This window comes from Chenopodium quinoa, unplaced genomic scaffold (genome assembly GCF_001683475.1).
Source record: "Chenopodium quinoa cultivar QQ74 unplaced genomic scaffold, ASM168347v1, whole genome shotgun sequence".
Taxonomy (NCBI): domain Eukaryota; kingdom Viridiplantae; phylum Streptophyta; class Magnoliopsida; order Caryophyllales; family Amaranthaceae; genus Chenopodium; species Chenopodium quinoa.
In genome coordinates, this window is record NW_018745024.1 from 11,682,054 (window position 1) to 11,695,487 (window position 13,434).

General features: G+C 35.6%; 1 protein-coding gene across 1 annotated transcript; it reads left to right on the forward strand.

The window, feature by feature from the left end:
* Positions 1 to 2,803: 2,803 nt before the first annotated feature.
* LOC110708720 (topless-related protein 3-like) lies at positions 2,804 to 12,680 on the forward strand. The gene is made up of 24 exons (XM_021886925.1): positions 2,804 to 3,250; positions 3,548 to 3,727; positions 3,825 to 3,938; positions 5,346 to 5,504; positions 6,214 to 6,388; positions 6,518 to 6,653; positions 6,969 to 7,084; positions 7,189 to 7,324; positions 7,406 to 7,515; positions 7,686 to 7,752; positions 7,912 to 7,985; positions 8,063 to 8,158; positions 8,254 to 8,346; positions 8,530 to 8,657; positions 8,793 to 9,027; positions 9,130 to 9,297; positions 9,726 to 9,863; positions 9,942 to 10,052; positions 10,149 to 10,328; positions 10,424 to 10,552; positions 10,645 to 10,740; positions 11,278 to 11,460; positions 11,550 to 11,725; positions 12,125 to 12,680. The coding sequence occupies exons 1-24, from the start codon at positions 3,171 to 3,173 to the stop codon at positions 12,339 to 12,341; spliced, it is 3,297 nt and encodes a 1,098-aa protein (XP_021742617.1). The 5' UTR covers positions 2,804 to 3,170; the 3' UTR covers positions 12,342 to 12,680.
* The last annotated feature ends 754 nt before the right edge of the window (positions 12,681 to 13,434 follow it).

Here is a 13,434-nt window from a genome sequence, read left to right on the forward strand (position 1 = left end):
AGGAAATGAAAATAGTAAATGGCTTTAAATATTGAAATAAACATAACTTTTTAAATCAATTTAGCGAATTCAAGAGACAATTTTAAGACTTTTAAAATTAAATGGGGGAAAATATATGTAAAAAGAACATTTTTAGATATATAAATGTCCATGCACTATTATAAGAGTTTTTTTTAACCATTTTATTATTAAGGTAGGGATAAATCTTAGTAATATATACTTTGTATATTTTATTTATATAAAATTATCAGTATTCATACCTATATACGAAGTATTTGTGTTTTATACTACAACGCGTTTCTGGTGCGGCTGGCCGCACGGTGCGGCACGGTGCACTATTAGTAACCCCTAAAGTAACCCCTCTAGTAACCCTAAAAGTAACCCCTTAAGTAACCCCCAAGTAACCAACCCCACTTAAGTAACCCCACTTAAGTAACCTCCCAAGTAACCCCTGACCGGACCAAGTAACCCCTGGCCGGACCTATTAACCCATCTGGTAACCCCTGACCGACCAAGTAACCCCTGACCTAGTAACCCACTTAAGTAACCCCTCAAGTAACCCTTCAAGTAACTCATCTAGTAACCCCGACCCCTCTAGTAACCCCTAACAAAGTATGTAATCCTTAATCCTACACCACCTCAAAGCTTAAACTCCACTACACCACCACCTGCTGCACCTCACTTATCACACAAACCACTGCATACCCCACACCACCACCAATTCCAACCACCACAACAAATAAGTTTTCTAGGTAAATTACACCAAAATTCAACAGAGAAGTTTTCTAGGTAAATTATACCAAAAAGAGGATCCAATTCTGACTAACTATCAATTCCAACTACCACAATTAGTGTCTACTAAATAAAAATAAAGAAATCTTAAAAGTGTACAAATTATTATGAGATTTGAAAGACAAATAAAGATGACCGACAAAATGAAAGCAATGAAGTTTTGTTCGTGTTCAACCATTATATATTAAGATTTCGACTTCACCGAAACACACACCCTCAGATTAACGCCTTCTCCCATAATGCGAAGATGAAGACAGCGACGGCAGAGACGAAGACGACGGCGGAGGTAACAAAAATCAATAGGAAATTGGAATGGAATTGATGAATTTGTACCGGAATCTATTGAAATTTGGGGGAAAATGTTAGGGTTTGGAGCTTTGAGAAGATATAGGTTGGGTTGGAGCTTCAACGACGACGACTATTGATGATGGTTGCGGAATTTGTGTTTTCTGAGTAAATGAGATGAAGGATCTGAGCTTAGAGAAGAAGAAAAGAGGAAAGAGAAAGAGGAGGGAGAAAAGAGACAAAAGAATAAAAAATAATAAAATAATAAAAAAATTTGTGGCTGGCCGCACGGTGTGGCCAACCACATATGAAACTTTGTGTTTATACTATATTTAATCAGCTGTTGGTTATATATATGACTATTATATAATATATAGTTTTTGGCACAATGCTTAACTTAGGAAAATATATGTTCTGGCAGGTCAAATTTAAGGTTATTATTGGGTCTATAAATTGAATGAGTGCGACGGGTAAATAAAACATGTATATATTAGATTTATTGTAGCTACTGATGCGAATGGTATGATAAGAAAATTTTAGTTTTTTTCAACGAGAGATATAAATAAATTAGTCCATTTCTTATATAGTTATGTGGAGTATTATTCAATTATTTTTCAATTAATAAAATAACATTATAAAAAATTAAAAGAAATTCAAATAACATAAAATACTATTCAAATAACGTTCCTTTAACTTTTTTTTTTCATTGACCATTAGTAACCAATTGCAACTCCTTTAATAGTAAATGAATTACCTTTGTTTTTATTTTTATTTTTCCTACGGGTTTAATAATTTGATTCATAAATCGTGCATCGTACGGGCACTATGCTAGTGTGACACTATGATTAAAGAAGTGTAATAGAATGGATGAGGACATGTGTCTTTCTTAGTTTCTTGGTTATAGTTTTTAAATACTAAGTATAGATATAAATTAAGTATAGATAACCCTCCTATTTTGTCAAAAAAATAACAACCCTCCTAAAATTAAATAAAGTCAAATTTCACCACCTATTAAGTAACAATATCATTTTTTTTTGTGGAAAATGGTCTATTAAGGTTTTGTGAATCACAAATTGATGCTAATTTATTTTTATTTTTATTGTATAAATTAAAAAATATGGTCAAAGTTATTTTTATTTTTACCACATGAAAGATAAGTGAGATAAACTTTCACAAACAAGGTATTTTACATAATTGCAGTTATAAATAAAGATAGGATAAGGACAAATAACATTATTGTATTAATAGAGGAGTATAAATTTATTTAGAAATTTTAATAATTGCATCATTGATAAAAGAAAACAAATCAAGAAAATTAAGTAACAAAATCAACAGAAATGGAAATAAAACGGATCAGATTAGATACGCTGAACCTGGAATTAACTATTTTCACGTATTAAAAAAAATTAAAAATTAGAAATAAAAAAATCAGTGTCGTAAAATTCACTTTCCCCCGCTATATTCAACTCAACTCAAAATACCACGAGAAATTAAAAAAAACCCGTATTTATCGCGAAACAAGAGGAGTAAAAAATGGACGTTAACAACGAATATTCAACTCTAATTGAGTTAGTGGTTTGGAATCCGGTTTACTTTTTCTCACATCACACGCAATGATAACCAAATCAACTTATCACTCATCACTAATCACGTTATCATATAAGCACACTCACTTATCACTCTGCAAAAAAAGCATCGAAGATAGCAAGAGAGAGAGAGTAGAAAGAGAAACACAAAACCTTTATCTTACTTTCTCTCTCCTCCGCTCTTGTTCTAAATAAATAGTCCTCAATTTTTTTTCATTTATTTTTTGAGTAGCCTTCTTTTTCAAGCTTTTGAAACCCTAGAAATTCTCGAACTTCGAGCCTCCAAAATATAAACCCTAGAAATTTCCAACTTTAATTTGCTTAAAATCTTTCTCTCTCTTCTATTTCTCTGCTCAATTCATTCATGCGCTGAGGATAATTTTTTCTCTCTAGATTTTTTTTTCCCTCTGGTTCTGATCTGAATTTGGGGGTTTTTGATTTTAGGGGAAATTAAAGAAATTTGATCTGTTAATTTGATCTGAATTTCTGGATTATTTCGGGGATAAAATGTCGTCGTTAAGCCGGGAATTGGTGTTTCTTATACTCCAATTCCTTGAAGAAGAGAAATTCAAGGAGTCCGTTCACAGGTATTTTTATTTAGTTATTTTAATTTTTCTCTGTCCTAATTTTTTTTTTTTTTAAATTATGGTTTTTTTATTTATATATATTTTTTAATTACATGCGGAGAATTTATCCGAAGGAAGGTAATTTTTTTTTGGGTAAAAATAAAAAAAACGGGAGCCGTTGGTGGTCAATTTTTGAATTTTTGTGATGTTAGGGTTTTGATGAAAATGATTGAATAATTGTTGATGATTTTATGTTAATTCCATTTGCTTATTTTATACTGTATCATTTGATTAATTTAATTTGGTGATTGGGGGTAGGCTTGAGCAAGAGTCAGGATTTTTCTTCAATATGAAATACTTTGAGGAGAAAGTGCAAGCAGGGGAGTGGGATGAGGTTGAAAAGTATTTGTCTGGGTTTACCAAAGTGGATGACAACAGATATTCAATGAAGATATTCTTTGAGATTAGGAAGCAGAAGTATCTCGAAGCTCTTGACCGGTATGTTTGATTTCGGTTTTGTTTTCTTCATTTGTTGTCATTGTATGGGAGGAGTGAAATTGGTATTAAAACTGTGGTGTTTGTTTGAATTTGTTAGGCAAGACAAGTCCAAGGCGGTTGAGATACTAGTTGGTGATTTGAAAGTATTTTCGACATTCAACGAAGAGCTCTACAAGGAAATCACACAACTTTTAACTCTAACTAACTTCAGGTATACTTTACAAACCCCACAATCGTTCGTTTTAATGCTTTATAGGATATAGAACATGTGGACAACTGATAGACTGTTTTGTGCCCTTGACTTGTGTCTTTTGGCATATGGAAAATTAGTCAATGAACATTGGGGTATTCTCCGGTGATGTGGAAATAATGTAAGGATTGATTTTTGTTTATCCTTTGAATTGTTCATTGTCAATTGGGAGAAGGAAATTTTATTAGTTAGGAAAATTGTTGCTGGGCGCCTGGGCTTATGTAATGGTACGTTTAAGAGGGCCAATAGACCTTCTCTGTACATGCTCTTGGCTTGGTGTCTCGTTGGGCCTTTTGAAAATAAGTGCTCCTGGCGTGGTCCACTGTACTTTAGTTTCTTGCCACGTCTGTTGGAAGAATCTCACATGAATCTAATTTCAGTTGTTTTATCTAATGGAGGAATCCATCATGCAAGACCTTGTCCCCCAAAGCGAGTGGTCACAAGAGCTGTAGTAATAGTTTATCGAGTTATTGCTCCCCGGTGACATGGTAATAATTTAAGGATCGATCCTTGTATCCTTTAAAATTGTACCGTGCCAGTTGGGAATAGAAAATATTGCATGCACCCGGGGGATCTATTGTGAAAGACCTCAACTCCCGAAGTGGAGTGGTCACAAGAGCTGTAGTAATAATTTGGCAAATAAGTGTTACCTGCTGATGTGGTAATAATTTAGTTCTCGTCACGTCAGTTGGGAGCAGGAAATTTTATTAGTTAGGAAAATTGTTGCTGGGCGCCTGGGCTTATGTAATGGTACGTTTAAGAGGGCCAATAGACCTTCTCTGTACATGCTCTTGGCTTGGTGTCTCGTTGGGCCTTTTGAAAATAAGTGCTCCTGACGTGGTCCACTGTACTTTAGTTTCTTGCCACGTCTGTTGGAAGAATCTCACATGAATCTAATTTCAGTTGTTTTATCTAATGGAGGAATCCATCATGCAAGACCTTGTCCCCCAAAGCGAGTGGTCACAAGAGCTGTAGTAATAGTTTATCGAGTTATTGCTCCCCGGTGACATGGTAATAATTTAAGGATCGATCCTTGTATCCTTTAAAATTGTACCGTGCCAGTTGGGAATAGAAAATATTGCATGCACCCGGGGGATCTATTGTGAAAGACCTCAACTCCCGAAGTGGAGTGGTCACAAGAGCTGTAGTAATAATTTGGCAAATAAGTGTTACCTGCTGATGTGGTAATAATTTAGTTCTCGTCACGTCAGTTGGGAGCAGGAAATCTTGTTTGCTCCTGATTTCAAATGTTTTATCCAATGAGGAAATTACCATGAAAAACAATTCTAGTGTGCGATGTGATCTGCAGTCTTCCTTTGATTGCCTTTTATAAAAACAATTCATGAAGAACTTTTTTGGATACCTCAGGGAAAATGAGCAGCTTTCAAAGTATGGTGACACCAAAACTGCTCGTAACATAATGTTGGCAGAGCTTAAAAAGCTGATAGAAGCAAACCCGCTTTTCCGTGACAAGCTGGTGTTCCCGACTCTGAGATCGTCAAGACTGCGTACATTAATTAATCAAAGGTAAAAGGCCCTGCTGTCAGTTTGTTTGTCTGTTGAATGATTTTTTTTTTTCATGGTGATATTTATGTTTATATATTCTGTCATATACGGCAATTGCTAGAGTGACTTATTATGTCTCAGTCTCTTCAAATTTCAGATAAAAGGCCAATGTCTGTGGGATGGCAATCAGAAATCTACTTTTTACTTTTTTTAATTAAATGATTGAGCTAGTGTATTTGTTTGAATTGCTGAAAATTATGAAAAGCACATAAACTAAATGGAAAAGATTTAGGGTAAGGAATAGTGTTATCTAAATCGCTCTCACTCACCCAGTCACCCCCCATGAACCGTGAACTAGAAAAGCATATTATACTAATAAACAATGTTACTTTGATTCTTAATTTAGTCGTTACCTGACACTTCAATCATCTTGAACCACATAACCGTATAAGAAAATTTAAAATCAGAAGGACTAGTGCTTAGAAAAGCACACCTAAGGCGCGTCTAGGCACCAGGGAGTTAGGGCAGAGCACTTTTTTTTTTTTTTTTTTTTTTTTTTTTTTTTTTTTTGCTCTAGGCTAGAAGTATTTAAATAGGTGCACCTAATTGTCATGTATATTCTTAAAAAGACTTGATCTATTTGGTATCTGATGTCATGTATGACTGCGTTAGTTATCAAATAAGATTGGGTATATATGTTTACTGATTTTTAACTCTCTGATTTGTGCAGCTTGAATTGGCAGCATCAGCTTTGTAAGAATCCCAGACCAAACCCTGATATCAAGACATTGTTCACTGATCATACGTGCACTCCTCCAAATGGAGCTGTTGCACCTGCTCCTGTAACTCTTCCAGTTGCTGCTGTTGCAAAGCCTGCTGCTTATACACAGCTAGGAGCTCATGGTGTATGTTGTCTACAATCATTTGATAGTGTTTTTTTTTTCTTTTTTCTTTTTCTTTTTTCTTTTCGAAGTTTGCTGAATATTGTCAAAAATTTATGAATTTTAATTATGATGTCTTATTTTATGTTGCAGCCATTCCAGCCTACACCCGCAGCTGCTGCAGCTAGTGCTAATGCTTTGGCTGGTTGGATGGCAAATGCTGCTGCATCCTCTTCTGTCCAAGCTGCAGTGGTGACTGCATCATCTATTCCTGTGCCCCCTAATCAAGGTGGGTACGGACATAATAAGCTGTTTGTAAACATTTACTTGTAATTATAATTGAGGCCGGTGAAATTGGTTAAGAGGCTTGTATTTGTTCTTAGCTATAGAGGCACCTTATGTAATTGGGGAACTCTCTAACATCTATTTTAGCTTAATAGTGGGGGGAAGCTGATGGCGTTAAAAGGAAACTTAATTATTCGTTTGTATCTAAATATTCTTCTTTATTTTTGTCAGCTTCTTCGTAGACTTTTTTTTAATTTTGTTTTATTTTATTTTTTATTTATACCTTAGCTATTTATTTATATATGTATATTTTTGGTAGTCCCAATCCATAAAAGGCCAAGAACACCGCCTACAACACTTGGCATGGTTGATTATCAGAATCCTGATCACGAACAGCTGATGAAACGTCTTCGTCCTGCACAATCTGTGGAGGAGGTAACTGTTCTGTTATGGGCTTAATTTTTAATGTTGGTTCCAATGTTAAGTATATTAATCGACAGTGCACTTAATGAATTTTCTTTGTTGTTTTTATCTTTCAGGTTACTTATCCAACACCCCGCCAACAAGCTTCTTGGTCTGTGGATGACCTCCCAAGAATGGTGGCCTTTACTTTGCACCAAGGGTCAACTGTTACAAGCATGGATTTCCATCCTTCTCATCCCACATTGCTGCTTGGTATGAAGGCTATTTATCTATTGTAGTTCCATACATGCACTTTGTTTTCATGTCTTGTGCTAATTTTGATGTTTGGATTAGTTGGTTCATCTAGCGCGGAAATTACTCTTTGGGAGGTTGCGTCACGTGAGAAATTGGTGTCAAAGCCTTTCAAAGTTTGGGAAATGGCTTCATGCTCTTTACAATTCCAGGTTAATCTATCACCTTGTAGTAATTTTCTTGTTCTTAATATGTGTGTGTGTGTGTGTCTCTCTCTCTCACTACTTTTTTCTGGAGTTCAGGATATAGAACACTTTTGACTGCGTGCTCTTGTGGCCGAACCAGCCCAGTCTGTAGGCCTAACGATTGTGAATTTTTACAGGCTGCCTTTGTCAAAGATGTAATATCAGTCAGCCGAGTTGCATGGAGTCCTGATGGAAATTATCTGGGTATGTCTGCTAGCTCATTTTTAATTTTGTAAAAAAAATTTTTTTTTTTTGCTGCTGCTGTTTCTTCTTCTTCTTCTCTTTTTTTTTTTTAAATAATTCTTTTTTTTTTTTTACAATGTTTGCTCCTGTATCCATCATATATGGTCTTCATTGTTGCAGGAGCTGCCTTTAGTAAGCACCTGATCCATTTATATGGTTATTCTGGACCAAATGATCTTCGACAACAGCTGGAGGTGAGTGAAGTATTATCTTGCTTGTTTAAGTTGAACTCTGAATATCAAACCTGACCAATATATCCTTATGCTTGCAGATTGATGCCCATGTTGGTGGGGTGAATGATCTAGCTTTTGCTTATCCTAACAAGCAGCTTTGTGTCCTAACATGTGGAGATGATAAGATTATTAAGGTAAGAATGGAGTAGGTTTTTAATATTCAGGTTCAATTTCACATGCTGGTGATGATGCTTTTATACTCTTTCTTACTAATGCTTCTATCAAACAGGTTTGGGATATATCAGGAAGAAAGTTATTCAATCTTGAAGGCCATGAAGCACCTGTTTACTCAATATGCCCTCATCAGAAGGAGAACATACAGGTATCTAACCAATAGCCCTGAAATTGATAATTGTGATACATACAATAGATGTGATGTTTGGGTCTAAAACTGTACTTTCTTTTCTATTAGTAAATTATGAATTGATCTGATTGATGATGAGCTGTGACTATCCTGCTTCCTGTTCTTGTAACACTATGCTCATTTGCTTCCTTTCCTTCTCAGTTCATTTTTTCAACTGCATTTGACGGGAAGATTAAAGCTTGGCTGTATGATAATTCGGGGTCTAAAGTTGACTATGATGCTCCTGGACACTGGTGTACTACAATGCTTTACAGTGCTGATGGAACTAGGTATGGAGAAATTTGTGAAAATTGTCTTGTAAAAAGGATTCAGTCCATTAAGATTCCTAATTTTAGTATCTCAGACATAGCATGGAGTTGATGCCATGTGATGTTATTACCTACACATGTCTTATCGTATTGCAGATTATTTTCATGTGGAACTAGTAAAGATGGAGAATCTTTCCTGGTTGAGTGGAATGAGAGTGAAGGGGCAATAAAAAGGACATACACTGGATTTAGAAGGAAATCAAATGGTGTTGTGCAATTTGACACAACACAAAATCATTTTCTAGCTGCAGGGGAAGATCATCAGATAAAGTTTTGGGACATGGATAATGTCAGTGTACTCGCTCAAACAGATGCAGAGGGAGGGCTTCCGGTTAGCATATTTGGACTTGTCTATATATCACGGGAAAAATCCCTCTTCCCACAAGTAGGATGTAGTGCTTTTGCTTACGTTATGTTTTGAAATGCGTTTCAGAATCTTCCACGGTTGAGATTCAACAAGGAAGGGAACCTTCTTGCTGTTTCCACTGCAGATAATGGAATCAAAATTCTCGCAACTGCAGCTGGTCTTCGTTTATTGAGGACTGTAGAAGCCCCACAATTTGAAGCATTGAGGACACCTATTGAAGCTGCTGCTATCAAGGTAACCTTCAATGATTCAAATTTATCCAGGAGCAATTATTAGTAGCTGTCTAAATTTTATTATATTTCTGATCTCTTTTTGTAATGCCTCAAGGCCAAGATCACTAAACTTGCATAGCATATTAGATTAACCATGTATGTTTCTGTGCTTGCCCTCCTAACTCTCATATGTGCGTTTCTCAATTCTCTGCATTGATTCATGAACATTCTATCCAATTGTGGTGAGTGCTTATTTGGAATTTTTGGTTTTGATGTAGCATGTGCTACTGAGCATAATTGTGTCTGAGAAACCTTGGACAAAAAATAAACCGTTGTACATTCCTTTGTAAAGAAAGCCCTCCCATTTCATCGTACCTGGATTTTCTTCTCTATTCATGTACCTTTGCATCATTGTATTTTAGCTTAGTTTTGGATTTCCTTTTTCTTCAGAATGGAAACATGGAAAAGGCTAGGATGGCCGAAGATGCAACCGAGACTAAAATCAAGCCTTGGCAGTTGGCTGAAATCGTGGAGCCTGTTCAGTGTAGGCTGGTGACTTTACCAGAAAGCATGGACAGTTTCAGCAAGGTTTGTTGATTTGACTCTTGAAAATCATATGCTATGCACATAATATCTCTTTCTTATCTGAATGTTGCATGCCTCTAGGTTGCTCGACTTCTTTATACCAATAGTGGTATTGGGGTTTTGGCGCTTGGTTCAAATGGTATCCAGAAAATCTGGAAGTGGAGTCGCAGTGAGCAAAACCCTAACGGGAAGGTAATGGATTAGTAGAAGTTTCTGTTTTCATCAAATATGTTTTTTGAAACTTTGATTGAACTGTTGCTAAAATTGTTGAGTTTCAATTTTCAATAGGCTACTGCCAGTGTGGTTCCGCAACATTGGCAACCAAGCAGCGGTCTTCTTATGACTAATGATGTCCCAGGTGTCAATGCTGAAGAAGCTGTACCATGTATAGCACTTTCGAAAAATGATTCATACGTAATGTCGGCGGCTGGTGGAAAGGTGTCATTGTTTAACATGATGACATTCAAGGTATTTATATTTATGATTATGTATATTATGCCTGCTGTTCTATAGTTCAGCTTTATTATGGCCTTCATGGGCAACTAATCATTTTGCACTTTCAGGTCATGACGACATTCATGCCTCCTCCGCCTGCCTCAACCTTCTTGGCATTCCATCCCCAAGACAACAACATTATAGCAATTGGAATGGAGGACTCAACCATTCACATATACAATGTTAGAGTAGACGAGGTAATAATTTTCAATTGCTAATTAACTTCTTATAGTGTTTTCTTATATTAGTATGCCATCTATTTAAGGTTTTTTCTACCTCTTAATTTCAGGTTAAATCAAAATTGAAGGGTCACGTGAAGCGCATAAGTGGTTTAGCATTTTCAACCAGTCTTGGTATCCTGGTATCATCTGGTGCTGATGCTCAGGTAGGCAATATTCGACCTCTTTTGGGTGGTTAATAAAATCTTTCGGTTTTAACTTTTGTAATTTTGAAATGATATATTGATATAGACTAGAGTGTTTACAAATGAAGTGGCCAGGTCACTAGTGAAGAATATTTACTTGGGTTGTATGGTCTAGTTGTCCCTTAGAATTATTATTTCTTTATTTTTTCCTTTCCGATTTAGGCATTAGACGGCAGTGGCTCTCTATAGGTATTTTGGATAACGATTACTTGTTATAACTAAGAAAATTGCTCCATTCCTTGTACATTAAATACCAAGTGTTGAGGTTTCAAAAAAAAAAAAAAAAAAAAAAAAAACCAAGTGTTGAAATTTTATTTACTTATTTTTTGAATAATCTATTTATTGTTTTTAAGAAGCATTCAGAGGCAGTCAATCTCTCTGTGTATGAGGTTCAAATGCTTTCAGATGACAATATGTTAACCTGATCCTGTTGATGTATGCTATAACTTATAATAAAGTGTCATTTTCACTATTATAATGGTGGATATATGACTACAGCTGTGTGTCTGGAGCATTGATGCCTGGGAGAAGAAGAAGACTGTCACAATACAACTTCCAGCTGGTAAGGCAGCTACTGGTGATACACGAGTGCAGTTTCACTCTGACCAGACCCGTTTGCTAGTGTTCCATGAAACCCAGCTAGCAATATATGATGCCTCTAAAATGGAATGCATTAGACAGGTATAACAGAGTGGTTTAACTACATTGTGCATCGAGGTTTAGATTATGAAAGATCAGTTGTAATTCTTTTATGCCTTCTTAAATTACAGTGGGTCCCCCAGGATGCATTGTCTGCACCGATATCCTATGCAGCATACTCGTGCAATAGTATGATAGTTTATGCTTCCTTTTGTGATGGCAACATTGGAGTATTTGATGCGGACACTTTGAAACTTAGATGCCGTGTGGGCCCTTCAGCATACCTTTCTCAGGCTCAATTGAATGGGTGAGTTAAAAGACTTTACCATCTGTGATGTTGAACATTAAATTTCGTTATATTGATACAAAAATGTATTATTTAGTTAAAAATATAATCCATGTGATCATATTCTGACTTTCACAATTCTCTTAATCATTACCTGAACTATTGTTTCTGTTCATCTTGAGAGGGTCAATAACACAATAAAGTCCGAAAGTTTTAGCTTGTTGTGCACTTGAGTTTATTCTGTTTCTTGGGTATATGTGGTGATTTTTCTCAATTATTCAGTGAAGAAAGACCAAGTACCTGAGACGTTGACATATGCAATGCTACTTTGTTTTGAGTTGCTGACCACAAGGGTTATGTGGGTGATGTAGATTCTATATTTATATTAGTCTCATCTAATATGTCTCTACCTTGTTTTAGGAGCCAAGCTGTTTATGCGCTAGTGGTAGCTGCCCACCCACAAGAACCCTTTCAGATTGCTGTAGGGTTGAGTGATGGAACCGTTAAAGTGATGGAGCCAGCCGAGTCAGAAGGCAAGTGGGGAGTGTCTCCACCTGCCGATAATGGTTTGCTTAATGGAAGAACGGCCTCATCGTCTGCTACAAGCAGCCACACTCCAGATCAAATACAAAGATGAAGCTCTCCAGAAAATCCTGTCTGTACATTGTTGAAATTCTTTATTTAGTGCACTAGTTTACTACAGTTTAGTGAGTAGACTCTAGGATTGTGATCTTCAGATAATGTTTTCTCAGCAAGGATAAAGACACACAATGTTTAGACAGAATTGGTTAGAGAGGTGCATTCTTGTATCGTTATCTCTTGTCCAATTGAAATTGAACTGGGCTCTGTATTTTAGAAAATTGTATATGAGTTCTTCTGTCTTGATGACATTGTATTACTAGAAGATTTACAGATGCTTTGAGCAATTGCTCTGCAAGGAAATGAATCGTTAATCAAGCAGTATTATAAGCATGTATTTCTTTTGTGTTAGCTTGGGTTGATGTGAATCTTGGGCCAAAGAAATTGTTTGCTGTCTGAAGGCGAAAGTTCCTAATGGTGGTGCATTCAACTAATTTGGAGTTTTGAACCATAATCTTTCTTTCTTTTTTTTTTTTTTTTTTTGAAGAACCATAATTTTACTATTTGGACTTGTAAAAGAACAATAAACTATAGTCTCAAGCATTGTTGTTTTGTTCTAAAAAAAACTACTCCTAGTTGATATTGGTCTGTTTGGTAATTAGCGGAAGCTGATTGGTAGAAGCTGATTTTATTAGCTGGTTTGACTAGCTGGTTGTATTAGCTTGTTTGACTAGCTGATTGTATTAATTTGTTTGTATAAAGTTGTTTGGTAAAATTAGCTGATTAGATATAGCTGTTTTGTTAGTTGAACATATTAAATGACAATTTTAGACATTGACATTTATTTTTAAGGGCATTGACATTGTAAATTAGATTAACTTTTTAGGATAAGAGTGTCATTTGGCAACCATATCTCAATCAACTAATATGAAAAAGCTCTATTTTTTAGCTTTTTACAAATCAGCTTATTTGCCCCAATCAGCTCTTTAAATAAGCTCTTTTTACCAAACAACCAATTTAGATGATTTTTGTAGTCAAACCTCTAATTTGGTCAAATAAGCTCTTTTACTAAATAGGTTTGGAACTTTTTTTTCTTTTTAATATATAAATTTTTTCTCTCATGCGGTCTTGCCAATGGTATTGGCCTTGTT

Bases quoted from the DNA above. Each gene is read 5' to 3' on its own strand.
- LOC110708720 (XM_021886925.1), top strand. From the start codon at position 3,171: ATGTCGTCGTTAAGCCGGGAATTGGTGTTTCTTATACTCCAATTCCTT. The intron at 3,728-3,824 runs GTATGTTTGATT...TGAATTTGTTAG, and splicing joins TATCTCGAAGCTCTTGACCG to GCAAGACAAGTCCAAGGCGG. The intron at 6,654-6,968 runs GTGGGTACGGAC...TATTTTTGGTAG, and splicing joins TCCTGTGCCCCCTAATCAAG to TCCCAATCCATAAAAGGCCA.